Source organism: Drosophila willistoni (assembly GCF_018902025.1).
Source record: "Drosophila willistoni isolate 14030-0811.24 chromosome 2R unlocalized genomic scaffold, UCI_dwil_1.1 Seg167, whole genome shotgun sequence".
Classification (NCBI taxonomy): Eukaryota; Metazoa; Arthropoda; class Insecta; order Diptera; family Drosophilidae; genus Drosophila; species Drosophila willistoni.
The window spans coordinates 11281981-11303466 of NW_025814050.1; the positions used below are offsets into that span (position 1 = coordinate 11281981).

The following is a 21486-nucleotide window of genomic DNA, read 5'->3' on the forward strand; positions in this document are numbered from 1 at the left end:
GTAGGATGTATAATCAGTTAGGTAACTACTATACAAACAAAAATAATATTTTCTTTACTTGTCTGTATTTTAATTGTTTGCATTTCTTAGAACATACAAGACAAAAACAAAGTTCAAGATAATTGAAGTATTTTCAGAATTTTATAAACAAAGTACATGCAAGGGAGTTGTTTTGTTATACTTTACTGAATTTTGTATTTGTACTCTTTACCCGAGTCTGCATACGCCTTTCTAATTTTAGGTTGCCCGATTGTTTAGTTTTAATTTGCATTCTCATTTCTATTCCTTTTTTTGCTTCGTGGGCTTCTCTGTTATTGCTAACGCCAACACAACAAACCAAAAATATTGCATACTTCTGTGCTTATTGTTAGATTAAATATCTCGCCTCGCCCCATCATAAGAGTTGGAGAAAAACGCTTTTCTAGCGAAAAACAGGCAAAAAACCATAACAAAAGCCAAATGAAGGCAACATCAGCTAACATTTGCCATTTTACATTTTCCTTCCACTTTTTTTTGTTTTGTTTTTTTGAACCATTGTTGTTATGTAAACGAGTTTCTTATGATTGTTATAAGAATTTTTATTGTATTTGCCTGCTGCCCTTTAGGTTCTCCAAGTTGAGCTGAGAATTTATTTTACGATTTATTTTAATGTGCCGTTATGTGTTTTAGCTGTTTTAATTAAGTTTGTTGGTATATAAACCAGCAATTAATCTGTTGCCTGCTCTCCTTGCGGCAAGAACACGTGTGGCAAGTGGGAATTACGAGAAGATTAAATTATCAAATGCTGTGAAATGTAAAAAGTAGCTTAGCATTAGCTTTGTAAGGATTTTAAGAAGAGCTTGGTATAATTTTTTTTTGCTCAACTGTACAAAATTAATATAGACAACTATGAAGCTATTTTAGTTAAGACAAATTAAGGTCTTAAAATATGTGAGTAGATACTATTTTGAGTCTTATATAAATCTTAAATATGGCTACCAATGAAGTGCTAAGAAATTAGAGAATATGAGAAATAAACCTCTTTGTTTTTAGAATATTAAATCGTAGAATAGAACTTTTAAAATTTAACTCAACGACCAACTTATTCTTTTAATTTTTATAAGAACCAAAATCTGCATTAAGTGCATTATTCAAGATGTTTTTTAAATGACAATTTCTAAGAAATCTTAAGTTCATTATTCATTAAGGATATGGTGTGTTTAATTCACTTGTATTTAGACAAGGACATTTTCTAGTACACATACATAGATTACTGCACATTTTCCCTCATGACTTAACATTTTTATTTCGTGCTTAGAAATAAGCTAGTCTATTTGGTATGTAAGAAGTGTTTCGGGCATAATTTATCATGCCCCAGGGAACACAAGCCCCAAACTTATTCAACCCAACCTTTCTTCGATACCAAGACGACGTCGACGTCGACGACGACGAGGACGATGAAGACGAGGACATTTATCAAGCTGCAATGTGCAACAGCGAGAACGTGCAACTTGCTATCTTTATCTATCTAGTGGAAAAAGTTTATGCAATTTACAAAAAAGCAGATGGAAGGCGAAATTTAAAATGTAAATCGTTCCTCTTCTTGCCTTTTTTCTTGACTTCACTCCACCTTTCGATTCGTCTCGGTTTCTATTCTATGCATTCCTTCAAACACACCTTCGCTGTCCCCAATCAATTTTGTAAATTGCACTTGCAATTGATTTGAAAGCATGTTTTGTGCCATTGCATTTTGAATAACACGGAGAAAATATTACCGAGCAGCGGTAAGCAGCAGGCACAAGACGGTAGACGGGTGCTCAATTTGTTGTGGTCAAAACAAAAAAAAACAGAGAAAATAAAAACACAAATTAAATGAAAAAGTTAATGGAATTGCAATGGAATGCAATGGAATTTATAAGCGGCAGCAGCTGGCAATCAATCCATACAATCAATCAAGGTCACAATTGATATAAATTATGCAAATGACAAGGCCACAATCATTAACAGAGAAATAAACTACTAACCCCATTAGTTGGCTTGCAAAAAAGTTACTATAGTCATTTGATATTGACTGTATTGTTAGAAACTGTAGAAAAAAAGTAAAATAGAACTAGAAATATTTTTTGAGTAATTTGAATGGGGTGTCTCATTAAACCATAATACCAATACGAATATGGTCTCATGGACCAATAAGTTAGCGTCCTTTTCGGCATTTGGTACTTTTATCTTCAAGCTTTTAATTAATCGTTAAACATCCTAATAAGCTATTGTAAAGGGATTGATGATTGGCAAAGTAATTGAGTTATCGAAATAAATATATAGAATATAAATCAGTTTAATAAATTTCATAAGGATCAAAATATAAAGAGCTAGTAAGTATCCTTTTATCGTAGGCGGAAATTTGGTCCCAAATATATGCAATTAGCAGTCCAAGAAATGGTTTTGTCTTACATATTTTTTCTTCTCAATATTTACTGGTTAAAAAAAATCCTCATGGCAAATATATTTTGTAGACATTCTTGAAGTTACAACGCAAACGAAAAGTTATAAATTTGTTCTGAAAAATTAATAATTTTCCAGTCTATTGCATACTTTAAGGAGCAGAGTTCCCTCATTTTACAATCCTTACAATCCTCATTTTACAATCCTAGAAGCGCCTATGCTTTGGTAAGAAGCTGCTGTCCTAATAAAATGGATCAAGCTGCAATTTGCTTATATTAATTCATTTTGGTTTAAAAATATATAAACTTTCTTACATTAATTAATACATTAATTAATAAATTGCCGAAATGATTTCAAAACCCACTCGATCGGTGCTGAAAATTGGCATACAATCCCATATACTATCAACAGTTCCAATCGATTGCATACGTTTAATTATTGTGCAATTGGCATTTTCCGAATGAATTGAATTGACAATAATGAAGCTAGTGAACATTTTGTGGTTATGTTTATTGTCTTTTCAGTAGGCAATGTTTCAATTGTGTTTACGTGGCTGTTGTTAGGCGTGTTCTCTGTGGCATCAGCTGCCATTTCTAACCATTTTCAGAACACTTTTCTGTCGTTTCATTGTCTATGTAGTTTTAGTTTTTCTGCGGTTTTCACAAAATGTCGTAATGTGTCTGTCTACCTAAATGTGCATACACACACACACATACATATAGATACCGACATATGTACACACAGACACATGTGCATTCTACCAAATGCGGTTTTGTCGGCTGGAAATGTTGTCTGTAAACAAGTTTTGTGGGGAAAGAAGATTTTAAAGTGTTGGACCGAAAAATTTCCACTCATACTCATAAACATTTCATAAAAGATGCTATGAGTTGACATTTAAATGTTTCTAATATTAAGTTATTTAACATTTTCGGTGAATTATGTTGAATTGCTTTGTCAATTTTCATCTTGTCATTCTTACGTTTGAATTTTCTGTCAAAAAGCACAAAACGACCCATTGCATTCTTAGAAATTTTTCATTCACTCTCGACACAGACATTTCCAGCAAAATTTTTCCCCTTATTCTGTGTTGGCTTCTCTTAAATTATTCAAGAAAATTTTTTCTTTATTTTTTTTTACCCTTTGGAAAAATGGGTATATGGATATATGAAAATTATATGTAACAATGCCTAAAACATTATTTAAAAACCACATTTTAAAATGTTTTAAATATTTCAGATCAATAAAAATTGGAATATTCACATTTAAAAGTAAAGTGAATTAACGCATTCCTTTTTTTTAATATTATGGGAACGGATTAAAAAATGATGTTTTAAAAAATAAGTTTAATGATTTTCTCGAACAAATTTTTTAAACTATGGAATGGAAATTGAAGTCGCATTATTTATTTGCCTTTTCTAGGAGCAATAAATATTTTATACGCGAGATGCGGAAATAATTTTAAGGATATCAGAATATAATCAACCTCCAAGTTCTTTATGTCCACGAAAAAAAGGTCCTAAAGGAATATGTAAAGCATATATATCTAAAATTTCTGAATATTTTTCAAAAGTAATATAACGACTTTGCCAACATCTTTTTTGTAGGTTTAGTTCTTATTTTTCTACATCAAAGTGTATAAAATTTGCCATGTAGAAGATACTCAACCGGGTAGCCCTTTTGGCGGTGATTTTCTTTCTTGCCACATTTTGCTCATTTCCATAATTTTCCCTCTTATATTTTGCAAAATCATATGGCAATTGAAATCAAATTTCACTGCACTTGAGGGATTTCTCTCCTGAACCGCATCCCAAGCCACTCACCAAAGACCAAAAACCACCTTCAATGCCTATCCAAACCTTATTGCAGCCCGTTTGGCGTTGACAGTTTGAAAGGCTCAAATGCCACTCGATAGTTGACCCAAAAAAAATGAAGAAAAAAAGAAGCTTTCTGACAGAGAAAAAAGAAATAGAAAACATGCTGGCTGTCACGTACACACACAAACACACACAAGAAAGAAATGTATAGAAGTGCAAATAGGTAAGTCGAATTGAGAATACTCTGCAAGGACAAAAGTTATAAATATAAGTTTTAATTTGCTTCTGTCATTAAACTTTGAATGCAATAATTTGTTCTTCTACATTTCGTTTGGGAATGAAATTTTAGGATTTTATTAACCACAATGACTTTTGTAGTCCAAGTTATCTTAGATCAACTATTCTTTTCTTCTATTCGGAACCGGAAATTCACCCTGCAGGGTCGAAAAAGTTTGCTTTTGTCTATTATCTACTACTAGCTACAGGGCTTCAAAAGAGTCAAGGGAGAAAAAAATACTTTTTTTTTTTGGAATTTTTTTCTTTTTCTTGTTTGTCATTCTGCAGTTCTGCAGTGGATGTAACTGTCAAAAATGGAGAAAGAGAGAGAGAGTGTGTGAGAGAGATGTAGAGTGAAAGCAAATGGGTAGATGGAACAAAACATATATCAACTGTTTTTCAGTGTGACTTTTTTATGTGACATTGCTTACCTTTTTGGCAACATTGAAACACAAAACGTATATAAACAAAAACTAAGAAGCCAAAATGATTTACGATTGAGATGCGCAATGTTTAACAAAACATCGTTGTGTTATTTTTCAACTAACGAGCAGACAACATGTCGTATGAGTTATGACTTTGTATTTTCATCTTATATGTATTCATTGGCAATTAAAAGTCTAATTTAAAAATGTTGCAGACTCCAAAAAAATAACTAGGAGGTCAAGTAATTTTTATTGGTTACATAAATAACCAACAAAATGACTACTCTACATAGCTGAAATTAGTTTCTTAACTTTTCCGCAGCACAAAACACAACTTGCTTTTGGCTTCAGTCTCTAACTCTTTGGTCCTTTCTGTCTATTTGATATGCTTGCCGCATTGCAAAATGCAGTTCGCATAGTTCACATGGAACTTTTTTTCAAGTTTTTTTTTTTTTGGCAACAGAAAAATGGAACGTAATTGAAAAGTTTCTCAACCGCAAGCAAAGAAGACTTTCAGCCATAAGTAAGATGACTTTCTACGCGTTAAGCAAATAGATGAAACGATAAGTGTTAATTGCATTAAAATTCTGAAACATTTCACATGTGCTGGAGGACAAACAAAATTCTACAATTTACCTTTTGCCAGAAGGCACAAAGTCAGAGATGAGAGAAGTAAAAGAGAGAAATAGGACTGAAAATAGCCCTTTACAAATTTAGCATTAAATTTTTGCTTTTAGGTCGAAGGACAACGTTTTTCCTCTATGTGCAGGATGTACAGGATGTGGATGTGTGGCTGCCTTAGTGCATGTTCAAGCATAAACACAAAGCTACACACACACACACACATACACACACACACACAAAGAGAGACGCAGAGAGACAAACCGTCAAACGGGTTTCCACTTTCTTTGTGCCCCCTTTCCACTACTTTGTATCTGTTTTTTATGCTCTCTGTCCCTCTTGCTTTCCCTTTATCGCATCCTCAATTATGCAGCTTGAATGAAACTACACACATTTATGTATGACTGTGTGTGTGTGTGTAAGAATGTAACTACATTCAAGAACAAAGACTGAAGGTCGTTTTAGTAGCTCTCAAAAGTATGCTACATTTATTCGATGTCAAATTTAATGTAAATTTATATACATACTACTTACTTATTGTTAGATATTTGTATTCTTGTGTACGCAAATGCTCAAAACCCATGTGGATCTTTATGCTCTTGCCAAAATGCATAAACTGTCAGCTATTTGGAAAAAAATGGGCCATACATAAAATTACTACTATAAAACCTTAATCAAATAGCAAGTAAATCGATTGACAAAATTCATATTTAAAATTTCTTGATTTAAATGTGATGGAAAATTGGTGGAAAATTGTTATGAAGGTTGCTAATATTGAGAAATCGGTGTCAATCTTGATGGGAATCTAATTCTATAAGTTTTAGGATAGAATTTCGTGAACTCAGTTTTTGTACTCTTCACACTTTAAACTTCTTTTTTCCATCTTTAAATACATAAATTTAAAGTGTACCCAGAAGATTTAAAAAATTTCTAACCATACATGGCGAACAACTGTTTTAAAATGATAAGCAAAAAGACTTGAAGTGTTATCTTTCAAAAGCGTTCTACAACTTTTTTAGTGCTTTTAGTGAGGTCAGAGGTCAAGGCAGTTGGCAAGGATGCCAGAATTGAAATTGAAAAGAAACTTAACCAAGAAAATATCGCAAATCAGTTTTACATATTCATGACCAAAATATACTTGCAGGTTTTTTAAAGCATTTTGCATGTAAATGAAATATGCATTAAAGTTAGTTGTGTTTTTATCATGCATTCTACTTTACTTCAGACGTCTAGAGTTGACTGGCCTTTCTCACTCTTCATATCCATTCACCACACACACACAAAACACAAGAATAATTTACAACCAAAGAGTATTTAATGCGACCAAGACATGTCAGCAGCACCTGAGCGTTGAGTATTCACAACATTCATTTATATATACAAAAACAATGTCACGTTGGCAAACGGGTCGGAAAATTAGGATGTGGGTGAAAAAGATGAGCAAATGAGAGAGAGAGAGAGAGAGAGAGAGAGATAGAGAGAGAGAGAGAGAGAGAGAGATAGAGAGAGAGAGAGAGAAAGTGTGTGTGCAAGTCATTAAGTGAGCTTGTTGTGTGCTGATTTTTCTTCTCTTTCCCGGGAAGGCGGCCATAAAAGTGCTAAAGGCCTCACATGCACACACATAATTATAATGAGCATTAAAACGGACGCCTGTGGCCTAACAGAGAGTTGTTTTCTAACCCAACACGAAGGCTTCCTTTTTTCTACTTACCCCACATTTCACCTTTCGCTTGGTTAATGATCGCCCAAGCCGGAGCAACTGGTGAGAAATTATTATAATAAAATTTAGTCTTTGGCTTAAACTAACTAAATGCCTGTACCAAGTCCCCAAATGCAAATTCATTTTGTTGCTTCCGGCAGGAACAAACATTCCCGACAAGCAAAACAATGGAAAGCCATTTGTTACCTATACTCTATAAATGAAAATTTTCGTTATTATGCATTTGTGAATCAATTTGCAATAAACTTGCAAAATTATAACAATTTATTTAAGTTCTTATTAGTTTCTGAAATAGAAATCATAAATAGATCAAAAGCTAACAGTATCTGATTATTTAATGCCTCTTTTGAGTAGCATATAATCTACGATTTTAGTTATTAATTATTGTGTTTCTTAATTATCATATTCGTTTATTATATGCAATGAATATTCAAGAATTTTATTAGCCATCTTTATTTAAATTATATAATTAACACACTGATGGATAGTAAATTATTAGACACACCTTAGTTTTGTATAAGTATAATTGGAGGGGAATTGATAAATTCGCAAAAAGGACAAATTTTTCATATAATTTTGAAATAGACTCATTTGCTATATTTATTGTAAATTTAGTGAAATTTAGTTAAGTTCCTATTACAATTTTTTGCAGCTCAAAAAAAAACCTACAAAAAAAGAGCGATGGTCCTTATATATAAATAAAGTGAAAAAAGATCGTTAAAACAACCGATTATATAACGATATATAGAGGATGAAAACTCCTTCAATTGATAGGTTACAGAATTCAAAACATTTTTTTTTTTCATTTTCTAACAATAATCAGTTAACAAGCACCTAAAGTGAAATCTTTCGTGGGATCAGCATATTAAATATTTTAGGAATAAAACATATGAAATAAATGTATTGGAATCTGGTTCTAAGATTTCTCGTATAGAAATTCAAAAATCACTTTCCAAAATGACCATGTTTTAAAGAACCTTGCTAACTTTTTGTTTGAACTCTTAGTATATCAATAATTGTTTGATTTCAAATTTGAAAAATGGTTTAATTAAGGCAAAATGGATTTTAATTGAGGTAACCAAGATTTCACCTTAAAACGACCAAAATAGCCTTCTTGTTACTTTTATGTTAAAAGTAAAGTTTAATGCATAAAAAACATATTTTGTGGAAAATACTATACTAATACCTAGATTCTAGAAAAGAAGCCAGTTTTGTGTTTTTAATATTTATCAATCTCAATTTTAAATTTTTATAAATCTGCAATGTTTTACTGTCAAATTTAAAAATACATTTTACTTTCGATTATTTTCTAATTGTATATTGAATAGGAAAAACATGTGGCTTTTTGTTGTTCTAGTAAATCTGGCTTTAAAAAAATATATACAAAACTTTTTGGTTCAAATAACATTGTGTTAGGGTGTCAAAGTTTCGCTTAGTTCCAAAGCAAATGGAAGAGAAGACCTCATTTTGTTTTGTTTTTAAGCTCTACATTGTTATAAGCAAAACAAAGTCAAACTGTAAAACCACACACACACAAACCCACACACACACACACACACACACACACACACACACACACATCTACTCCTTCTTTTGAGTCTCTTTATTTTCGCTTTTCTATGTATTTCCGTAATTTTAGACCGTTTGCGTCGTTTTTATTTGCGCCTTCAGCGCGTTCATATATTTTATACTTGTCTTGTGGGAGTTTGGGGTTTTGGGGCATCGCGTGCAGTGTAAACAGTTGGTTAGAATTGCGGGTTACCTTCCCCCGACCCCACCATCCAATAGTTGTTGCTTTTATTGTAAGTGCGGTTTTCCACAATGCTTTTCCATTACAAGTGCTTTTCATACGTACATATATAAAAGTGGGTTACTAGTTAGGTTCCTTTTCTACTTCTCTTTCTAGTTGCCATTCATTCCCATTACTAAATATAGCATAGTTTTTGGGGGGAATCGAGTGGGGCTTCGAGTTATTTTGGGGAAATATTCAATTTCGCAATCCTTTAATGCTCAAAACTTTAATCTCATTTATTCAATGATTATATAAATGATTTGATGTGACCGTTAAATGTGCAGTAAATTAAATAATATTCTGGTGTGTGTGAAAGGTGTAACCGTCCATATAACCACATGATGATATTACCGGCACTCCACCACTCTCCTCTCTCTCTTAGCCCTTTGAGTACTTTACGAGTATGTGTTTGTAATTGAAAATTAAGCGCCTGTCATCGGGGGCAAGGCTACGGTTGCCAACAGTGCAACGAAATGATGACGTACAGACACATCCTGTGTGTGTGTGTGTATGTGTGTGTGTGTGTGTGTGTGTGTGTGTGTGTGTGTGTGTGTGAAGGAAGAGGACAAAAAGGAGGCGGCGGGATTGTGTGGAGGGAAACTGGTCGTTGGATATGCTGGTCAGGTGATTCGTATTCCCCCATTTCGATTTGCTGTTGCACTGGAAAATTGCCAAGCTAAACCAAGCGATGCACTTAAATCCGAACAAAGTTGAGTCCTGTGTGTGGGTGAAGTGTGCAGGTGTGTGTGTACGTGGATTTCTATCCGTGTTTGGGTCTGTACTGTCATGTGCGGTTAATTTGTTTCAAATCGGCTTTACGAAGCATTCACTCTGAATGCCTCTATATGGAACTTGGATTATGTGCTCTTGCCATGTTGGGTGATTAGTTTCGAGCCATTTCAAGAAGACTTAAGACACAATTGCAAGTGAGTATTGTGATCTTTAAAGTGAATGAAAAAGGATTCATTACAAAATGCAGGGGATTGTTAGTTAGGTTTTATACAAAACCTTAAAACAATGAGGATTCTGGCGTAGTTAATGAAACGTCAACCAACATTAATAGCTATTTCGTTATTTCTTATAAATATATTTTTATATTTGGACAAAATGTCATTAGTTCAAAGTTCGAAATTATTCTAAAAATGTTCAGACACTTGTCAATCCAAACCAAAATTATTCAGCACTAAAACTAGTTGGGAATTACAACTAAATAAGGTCAAAAAGAAAATGATTGATGTACAACAGATTACTAGCTCGGATTCCCCTTGTTAAAAACTTGCATCACAACCTTTCATCGCTCCATAATAATCAAACAGAACTTATCTAATCTGCAACTCAGCGGTTTTTCTTTTTATCTGAATAAAAAATTCAATTATTATCTACCACTTTTATGAGCCAACGAGCAAAGTAAAAAAACAAACAGATAGTTTTTTCCACCTTTTCGTGAATATCAAAGTTTTTATGGCTGCCCCATGGCCACATCACCTAGGCGTGGATTTATTTTTTTCTTTTTGATTTCATTTTCTCATTTTATATGCTGATTGCGCTTTTTGCCATCACGAAGTGTGTGTCTGTGTGTGTGTGTGTGTAACAAATTAATTTAAATTGATGCCATAAAATGTACATTAATATTTAATTGAGATTTTGTGGTGCGGCCTTGTCAATCGAAAATTATTTAATAATTTTATAATGGAATTTTTTGGTTTTGTGCCTTGTAAAATTATTAAAGGACTTTTAATTGATCCAGACTTTACAATCCTTGCATGATTTCTTTGTTGTTTATTTTTGAAACGTTGCAAATCATCAGAGTCGGCTGACATGGACTGTTGACTCTTCAGTTGTTCTTTTCAATCATATTTTTCATTGTTTTGCCAAATTATTGATTCTGGCCATATTCGCTTATCATAACCGTGATTTAAGCAGGCTCAAATAGCTTCATGAACACATTCGGACACTCGAAATATTATTCATAGCTAATTAATAAATGAATTGAATAAATAAAAGTACTGAAAGAGTAGACGAACTTTTACCAACGTTGAACTGAATAGTTAACTAAATAAAATGAATAAAACGAATGACCCAAAAATTATACTTCTTATTATGAAAAGTTTAGGAATGAAAATGTAAAAAAACACAAGGATTTGTAAACTCCCTTTTATTTTTAATTATTATTTCGGATTTTATTATTTTTATTTCTTTATGGAACATGGAGGCTAAAGAGAGTGTGCCCGTCCTCTGCTTAGTATATTATGCCCTTTCAGTTATGGTGGGAATAACTCACTGAGGAGACGAGCGGGCCTATTCGTAGTGTGTACAGATTAAAAAGATTTTTATTTCGATTCACGTGGATTCCGAAAACCCGTTCAAGAGGTGAGATATCTATCCACACAGCCTCCAAGTTCTGAGGTAATTACATTATGCAATTATGTGCTAATACGAAACTAAAACGAACTGTTACTTTACAATAAATACCCTGAATACTTACAATACTAGCTTAGTTGAGATCTACTCAAACAATGCCAATGCGAAATCGAGCGTCGCCATAGGAGAAATTTGGAAATTGAAAGGTAGGTCCTGTTCTGCAAACCATGAGTTCTCCAATGATTCGCACATTATTCTGTTTGGTTATACAAAATCATTGAAATGTTATTTCCTTAACTCATTCTATTTTATTCAAGTACACATTGATGAATACTTAGATTGACCGTTAACGAAATCCCAGCCTACAAATTGTGAATTCGATATTACATTTATAACTAACCTTGTTTCTTTGTCTATATAATATACAAACGAATATTCAAAAAACAAAGCATGTTATCCAATTTGATCTATTCGTTCCATAAAAACACTTTTCGTATTCGACAATTTGTAAAATGCTAATTCATGCCATTAGGCAAAACATTTTATGGCCTTGGAGCATAACGATACATAACATCTTTCTGCCTTTACTTTTTTTTATCGCTGCGCCCATTTTATTTATGCAGCAGGCTGCAACACTCTTTAACCCCACAAGAAAAATATTTGTCTAACCGTGTAAAATACACACACAAATACACTCACAATGTCTGCACTTATGACTGGTCTATACATAAGTAACTTTGGGTTCATATAGCTTGCCTTTTGGGTTTTTTTTTTTGTGTTTGGCACATTTGCCTCTCTCATGTAGCACTTAATTAAATTAGGAGGCGAAATCTCAACAACAACAAAAAACTTGATAAATGCTACCAAAAATGCTGCAGTAGACAATTGGGTGCCAAAAAAACACAAAAAAAAGGGCACTTGGTCCAAATGCCGCAACTATAGACAAAAAGTCATTACATTTGATGATAATGACAAATTTATGTGTGTAATCAAAATTATATTTAACATGTTTGGAAACGTTTTGCCATACTTGTGAGCCAGAGATGGCCAAGAACATTGTTGAATGATATAAGTTAAAAATTTAATGAACTATTCATCCAATTATTCAAATGATATATTTCGAATCATGATTCCATTATTATTTGTTTAAATTTTACCATCAAATATGTCATTTTTTGGAAAAGGTACCTTTTTCATTTCATCTTCAATTTTGTAAGATATTCCTTAATTTTCATTAAGATTTCTAAGAACTAGACTTGTTATAAATCTTGGAAATGTTTCAAGCTCTAATTTACATCATTCCGTTTTCAGCTTTGAGCCAGAAGGTGACCAAAGTAGAATCATGACATATTTTACAAGTTATAGTTTTTTTTTTCTCTCGGAGTGTGCTAATATTTTATATTTCTTATTTTAAGCTTATTTATATAATTTTTTCTGATGGTGTTAACATTTAATTTCCAACATTTTTGTCAAACATTTTTTGAAACTATTTGGTTAAAGTGGTTTATCCTTGAGAATTGTGTAAATTATTTTTATAGCATACTTAATGTAATCCAGTCAATATTAAGAACTCTCTTAAAGAACTTTTCCGAAGCAGATTTTTATTTAATACAGATTTTATTTAAAATTTATAAATTCTATCCCACTGTATCATTGTTTAGATTAAGTTTTTTGTTTTGGCTTTCAAATTATATACATTCATCAATTATTCGATGAGGTTTTTTGGTTTAATTTTGTTACCATCAATCAAAGAAGTAACTAATCAACAACAACCGACCTTGAACTCTGTCCGTGTCTTTTTCGATGGGCTGTTACTATGACTAGATAGACTAAATGACTGCCAAATGATAAAATGATAATTTGTCACTAGCAGCTGCCGCTGATGCTCCTTCTGCGCCTAAATAAACACTATCAACTTTATACAACGGTCCTTCTACACACTAATGTGTGTATGCTCGTGTGTGTTTGTGTGTGTGTGGGCCAGAGACCAAAAATTTTGCAGCCAGTTTGACATTTTGACAACATTGTCGTGGTTAGAAGGGTAGGCAATGCACCAAATGGCAACCAACTGCAACCTAAGGCTTTCTTCTCATCGCCCATTCCTCACCACGACCACGCCTCTTTTGTGTGTGTGTCTGTGTGTATGTGCATTGACGTGTGCTCGTGTCGTGGCCATGAATATTTAATGAAATTAGCTTAAGAATCTTACAACAGGCTGCGGTTTTGGTCCGTACCTAGTTAGGCAGGTAGGTAGGCCGAAGTCACGTATATTTTGTGCCAACCCACCACGTGTTTACTTTGGAATTTCAAATTAAAAGAAATATATCGTGTGCAGCCTGCACAAATATTCATTTAAGAGAAGAGACGGTTCCTCGGTAATATATAACTTAGTTTCACCGCGATATGAATGACTTTAAGTAGCTAGCTACTTATTATGAATGAAGTTCTCAATTCATACTAGAGTTTGACTTTTACCCATCGAAAGTTGGAATCAATTTACAAAATATCAAAAGAGGCGTTTCTTTGTTATAATGCATGATAACTTACACTTTGGATTTGTGTTTAAAATGAGTCAAATTTGAACCAAAAAGTATGCTACAGGGATTCAAAGAATTTGCTGCCTTTTAATTTTAAAGAATTATTGGAATATTATACATCTAACAAATTGTTTATTAGTAATGTTTGCAAAGAAGTGCTATTTTTCTTGAACAGGAAATTTTAAAATCTGTTAATAAAGTAGAAAAACCATTTTTAACTTTTTATAGTATACTTTTGGGTGACTAATTTTCAACTCCAGATCCCATGATTTCACAAAATCTGGATGTTGTGGGCGAAAACCGAGTATGCAGTCAGAATCGAATTATCATTGTTGGATTATGACTATTTGTTTTGCTGAAAAAATTTGGTATTGTGTAATCGATATGTATCCTATTGATGATGTATTTAAGCCATGGTTAATTAACATTTTCCCAATAATGCATATATGCATTCGTAATCAAAGGCCGCAAAATATAGCATTGCATTTGTGATATTTGTCATATATGAATGTTTCAATGGATGCTTGTATACATGAATGCATATAGAAATTGCAACGTTACCCATAAATTTCCATGGACCCGAAACGCGGCCATAAATAATGATGAAAGGGGGAGTGATTGCGGTGCAGGCTCAATGGGGCAAATATGCAAACACATTTCAGTGCGTTGAGTCAATACAGAAAATAAATCACAAAATGGCGAACCAACCATCATTCTCTCTCTCTGTTTCTCTGGGCACCATATTGAAACAGATGTTGCAGCCGAAAAGTATGCAAACAAAAAAAATTGAAATGGGAAAAACTAATTTTCCTGAGATTGCATTGCCCATGCTGTGTGCAACAAGCACAGTCAGTAGAATATTGTTAGTTGTGCTTGTTATCCTTGCACTCGACAAGTAGGCAGGCCGACGCATTCAGCTCCTGCGGTTGACACAAACAACAACAACAGAAAAAATAATAATAAAAGCCTCCTCCAAAATCCGACACAATTGCAAAAGAATGAACAATGAATTTCTGTAAAATGAAGGTCGCCAAGGATGTTCGTAAGGATGCATTTATGAGCCTGTAGTCTAAGATCCACTCTCTGCATATACATGCATCACCTTGTAGACATAACAAACACAAAATTTTGCTAAAGTTTATCACTTCACCAAGTAAACAAGTTTCTAGGAAAAATGTCTGCCACATTGTGCTTAATAAATATTTATGGCACTTGAAATCTATTTCGATCAACACATAGGAAAGATATCAGACAATGAGCTCCCATGACTAAACTAAATGGTCATGTTATTTTTTAGCAAGGACAATGCAAACTTTTCAAAAAATGTTTTATGGTCCTCAATTTTTGTTAACGAAAACTAAGTAATTTAATAACGGAGTAAAGTAAAATAATGCTTAGTGCATATTTAAAAACAGCTTGGAAATTGTAATTTCTGTAATTTCATATCATGATTTTCAACCTTGATTATTACATTTAGATTAAAGCTGCTATACACATTTCAGAGTTCAGATTTAATAAACATATAGGCAATTCCGCGGAAGTGTCACCAATTTCTAAATAAAAACAAAATTCTTGAAGTAACTTTGAATAAATTTGGTTCAAGTTTTTACAATTGTTGAAGACAAGGAAGTAAGCGTGGCAAAAATTTTGATGTCTTGACCTTTTCCTTTCATAAACAACACAATGATCTATGTCACTCCACAAAGTATCAATTGTTATAGGAATAGCTAGAACTTCCACAGAGAGATACTCTTCTTGAGGATTTTTGGAAAAAGTTCGTTTCTTAGGTCAACACTTAAAGCTCATCGACTTATAGTTAAGGATTAAGGATTCTTTTACTTAAACTTTTTGTTATTACGAGCTAGTTAATACTTTTTTTTCCTTTTAAAGACGAATTCTTACCAGAAAGATTCGGGTAATCCCTCAAACATCCTCAATCAACCGAAAAAAAAACCTTTTATGTAGAATGACATGAGAAAAAGGCAATTTATCACGTCAATGCAGCAACTGAAATACATTGAACAGACACGCGACTGGCTGACATAGAAAATTTCCTTTACTCGGCCAATACATTCTCAATCTCTCCCGCGCACAACCAGTTTGGGGTCATAAAAAATGTATTACCAAATTTGCTTGAGCACAGCAAAAAAGAGGAAGAAGAAATAACCGCGCATCCTACACACCCCAAAAAAGGAAAGAAAAATATAGCATACTTTTACAATGCACAGTGTCACAATTCTCACAAAATTGCTATCAAAAAACAAATTTAAGAAAACAGAGGGAATAAAACTCCTTAAACCAACAATTAGAGAAATAACCTCATTCCAAAACATAGAAAAAACCATTAAATTTCTAAAAGCTACAAAAATCGAACACCTAATATAGTAAGTAAATAACGACATCAACCTTAATTTTGAATATGTAAATACCACACATAAGCTTAGGACCGTAACTTAAATTTAAAAAATTTGAAATTTGTAATTTTGTGTTAATTATTTAATAATAATAAGAACAGGTTATTTGAATTTCTCAAGTAAAATAGGTTACTAAAAATGAGTTAAAATTGACGAACATTTCTTTATTTTATATTTATCAAGTTTATCACCTTGAACAATTTTTGGGAAAATAAATCCAACATTTTTTTCATTTATACTATTGTAAAAGTTAAACCATATAAGATATGTCTTTTAGAACTGCTATTAAATTAAATGAAGTCTCAAAATTAAACGAAAATATATATTTTATATACATATTTCAAATTTTATTAACATTTTCATGAAAATATTCTACATAGCTAAGATATTTTCAATTTATAATTGGCTTTTATATTTTTGTCAACAACTTCAATGAATTGTTCCACTGTGCAATGTACTGAAAAATTGTTTTCTGGTGTGCACTTTGCTCCTGATTGAGACTCTAGATTGATTGATTGCATTCTTACTTAATTTTGGTTTTTCATTAAGTTAAGTAAGGAAAATAATCTCTGGAATTAGTTGTATATATCAACTATTCCATTTTATTTAATTACAATCGTTAAGAATAATAAGCCATTTGTAATGTGATCTATTTTTAGTGTTCAACTTTTCTTTCTTGAAATATCTATTATCTATTTATATGAGATTCTCCTTCTTTAATAAGTTCCAATCCAAATTCATTTTGCCAATTTATTTTCTAACTTTTATTTGATACTTCAAGAAAATAAGCATTATTATTACGAATATTAAATGTCTTAGATGACTTTAATTTCTTTAAGTTTGTATAATTGTTAATAAAATAGTTCTGTTTAAATTGAGAAACTATACTGATTAAAATTTTCCTGAGTAACTTACAAATCATCACCACACAGTAAATTCCTTTTTATCAGCTGTTTTTAGTTGATGGAGTTTTAAACTCTGTTTTTATTTTGATAACATTGAAATGCAAATTGCATTTCCAGTACAGTTATAGAAAAAAGTAAACCAACGAAATGTTTATTTCGACTTCTCAGAAATCACACATAATAAAAAATTTGATGCAAAAACCAAATTTATCAGTATTATTTCAGAGAAAATGTTTTTTCTTTCTTATTTTTGTTCTAAATGCCTTTTTGCCGCAGTTCTTGGTAAACAAAAATATCAATTAACAGTACAAGGGGGCAACATTTTAAGTAAAAATTTTACCGATATTTTTAAAATCTCAGAATATATTCTGCCAAGTCAACAAACATGATTTGGCTGCATTTTACCTTCTAATATTTGGAGATGTATAAAGTAATATACACTTTCCGTAGCGATTTATCTATAAGCATACATACATACATGTATGTGTGAAAATACTCCAGGTAAGCACCCTAGAAAAACATTGGCATTGTATACTCAAATGTACCTACATATTTCGCTTCATTTAAATAAAGGAAAAATCATTTTAAACCGTTTTCGAAGATTCGAACTTTTACCATAACACGAATGATATCTTATGGAATCTTATGGAATCAGGAACTTAGATAGCATACTGCGTCTTGGGTTCTTTCCACTTACAAATGCATGAGTTTGACTTAAGGATAGTAGGAACTACTAAAACCCACTAATCTATGTACATACACATGTGTTAAAAATGGACACAATAAACTGCGTATTATTTTTATATGAAATACATTCTATATGAAATGCATTTTGTATAAAATACATATGGAAACATTCCACCACTCCAAAAGGTGCAATATTAGGGGAATAATCTATGTATTCACTCATTTAATGCATTTTTTTTGCATATTTGGTATATTGATTTAAGTCAAATATTGTCATATGTAGATATATTTAATTATAATGATTCCTAACATAGTATTTCATTCTAAAAACTCAATTTCAAGCCTTTTCTGAAGCTCAGCTAAAAAAGAAATGGGGTTTTGTATCTTACTGACAAGAAAAAAACTAAAGTCTGGTAAAGAAGCTCAGCTGAGGGGCTAAGACTTACAGAATTTTATCAAACCTGTCACCATTTTTAAAATTTCTAGACTAAAATCAGTGGCGGATCTACGGGGAGTGAAAAAGGGGTAATTTACCGGCCCAAAAATTCGAGTCGGCTAGAAAATCAAAATCAGTTTGGTTAAGAAATTTTATTACTTGGTCCAAAAAATTTGTAACTTCAATTTCCTTCCGTAAAATCGAGCTCACTATCCGCCACTGCTAAAATAACTCGACGAACTTGTATAAAATTTCAAAAAGTCAAAATTTTGAGGCATACTCTGTTAATTTTTAGGCATACTCTAAAAAGGAATTTGGCATACTCCTAAAGGAAAACAAAATTCTATTATTAGCAAATTCAATATTAACACGTAAATCAAAGAGCCAAAAAACGAAACAGTATTTGTATACACATTTTTTCTACTTTTCCTATATTTTATATGCAGTAACCAAGTAAAAACAATCCCATTTTTTTATGAGCGTAAAAACTATAAAAAACAAGCACAACAAGCAAATACGCAATCAGAAAAAAAAGCTCACTATCCGCCACTGCTAAAATAACTCGACGAACTTGTATAAAATTTCAAAAAGTCAAAATTTTGAGGCATACTCTGTTAATTTTTAGGCATACTCTAAAAAGGAATTTGGCATACTCCTAAAGGAAAACCAAATTCTATTATCAGCAAATTCAATATTAACAAGAAAATCAAAGAGCCAAAAAACGAAACAGTATTTGTATACAGATTTTTTCCACTTTTCCTATATTTTATATGCAGTAACCAAGTAAAAACAATCCCATTTTTTTATGAGCGTAAAAACTATAAAAAACAAGCACAACAAGCAAATACGCAATCAGAAAAAAAAATTGAGTTAACCAAGTTTACTTTAACTCACCACCCCAACCCCCCTCAATACTACAATCCACTCCTTTTCACTTTGCTCCCCTCTATCACAGACGTTCTAAGCAATTTTACACATCATAAAATTGCAAGGATTTGAAAATCTTCATCGGAAATCAATGCGAGACGACGCATAAAAAGCAACAAACATGCATAATTTATATATATACACACACACACACACATACATATGTAGATGGTGACGAACATTGGTTTAGGGGGGTGAGAAAACGAAAGGAAATCAAGTGGGGAATAAAGACAAAACTCCACCCCAAATGTCCAACTCCCTCCCCCTTCTTACCTATGCACAAGCAAAATAAAATAAAAACCAAATTGACAAACGAGAAAGAGAGAGAGAGAGAGAAAGGGAGAGACAGAGCTAGTGAAATTGCCAACTTCTGGTGGAATGGGGGAACGAGTGAGGGGGGCCAGCACATCGGGCGGTATCTCTGCTTCTGCTGACTAAACATATAAATAAATAATTTACTAATAAAATTAAGAAGCTAAGCTTTTTGGCTTCACTTTCCGACTTTATCACTTACCTTGGCCATAATTGATAGATAAGAGAAACACACAAAATTTTAGCCGCTTGAATAAAAATTGTAACCTTATTTTGGTTTATTTGAAATTTCGTTTTCAATTACGCCTTCTTTTTTCTTTATTGCAAATTGTAACGGTAAAATCGTAAAAGACACACATACACAGTTATACGCTCATCCACATACACACACACACGAAAGCGCGCACGCACACATACACACACACGCAAAAGTTAAGCGGACTTATGATGATGGAGCCAGGCAGCAAAATAGAAAATTTATGTTTTATAATTTTTGCAAACTTTTCTTGGGATTTTATTCAATTATTTTTTAGATTATTGATTTAAACTTTTTCTTATTTTTTTGGTTGTTTTTTCTTTTTTTGGCGCGTTTTGCCTTTAATTTCTTAACTTATACAAACATTTTTTTGCTTTTTGTGGAAAAATATTTTGTTTAAATATTAATTTTAAAACACACGACCGTCGCTCACGAACATTGAAAAAATCTTTTGAACAATTAAACTATTTTCCAAATTTTAACAACATTCAATTTCGAGTTTTTCCGACCTCAAATGGCGCACGTCCGCTCAGTTTGAAAAAAACAACAACACAAAAACAAAAAAAAAACCGCCGCTCTCGCCGTAAATTCTTGCCCCCTCGCCGTAAATTTTTGCCCTTTCGCCGTATATTATTGCCCTCTCGCCGTAAATTTTTGCCCTCTCGCCGTACAAGAATTCGACGTAAAGAGAAAATATTCGCTGTAAAGAGAGAATATTTAAGCCAGTTTCCCAGCAGTGATGTCATTTTTTGTTCGGCCAAATTAGCTAAATCGACTCAAGACAAAAAAAAAACTGATTTTTATATATTGTTTTCTTATTCAAGAATGAATGTATTATCTAAAAATACTGTATTGTCAATATTTTCCTTATCGCTCGGATAATATTTCTCTGTTCAATTGAAGTTAGACAGCTGGGTGGTAGTTGTTTATCAAAACATCATTTGTTTTGTCGGTGCAGTCCATACCTAATATTTTAGATAAATTAATTTCTAAATTAAAAATATATGTATATATATTTACTTTTTGTATTTACTTTTTGTTACTTTTTATCAAGTACAAATGAATTTTGTTGTCACAAAACGATTCATACAAAATTTGAGCTCTTTTGCATTTTTCCTCCAGAGCAGCTATTCCAAAATGGGTTTTCAGGTCATGCCACTGATTCAAAATTCTTGTAACTGCCACTTTAATGGATAACCATCTCGTGTCACAAACCCTTGGAATTTTCAGGGGAGCCTTTTCGTGAAAAATATACTCATTAATTTTATTTAACATTATTCAATGTTTAGGACAACACAGACATACATTTCCAACATCGCATTTATAGTCAAATGCGAAAGAAACAACTTAAATTGAGAAAAGGTTAAATTTGAAAATAAATTTAAAAAAATTGAAATTAAAAAAAAACCTACGTAAATATAAGACTAAAGTTTTAGAAAGGGGTTAAAAACATATTCCTAACAACTAAAATAAGGCAATACATATAGGGGAATTAAGACGTTCTGCGGTACGGAAAACTTCGTTAATCTACAATCCTTCCCTATTAACCCTAATTGAACTGTTTTAAAAGAATTGTTTTAAA

The 21486-nt window shown here is 32.3% G+C and overlaps 1 protein-coding gene across 1 annotated transcript in view; it reads right to left on the minus strand.

Moving 5' to 3' along the window:
* Positions 1-19915, minus strand: part of LOC26528776 (serine-rich adhesin for platelets) — a 113080-nt gene extending 93165 nt beyond the window's left edge. The window contains exon 1 of the mRNA XM_015178405.3: positions 19851-19915. Coding sequence (XP_015033891.2) covers positions 19851-19859 — 9 coding nt within the window. The 5' untranslated portion in view covers positions 19860-19915. The remainder of the gene's footprint in view (positions 1-19850) is intronic.
* Between the last annotated feature and the right edge of the window lie 1571 nt (positions 19916-21486).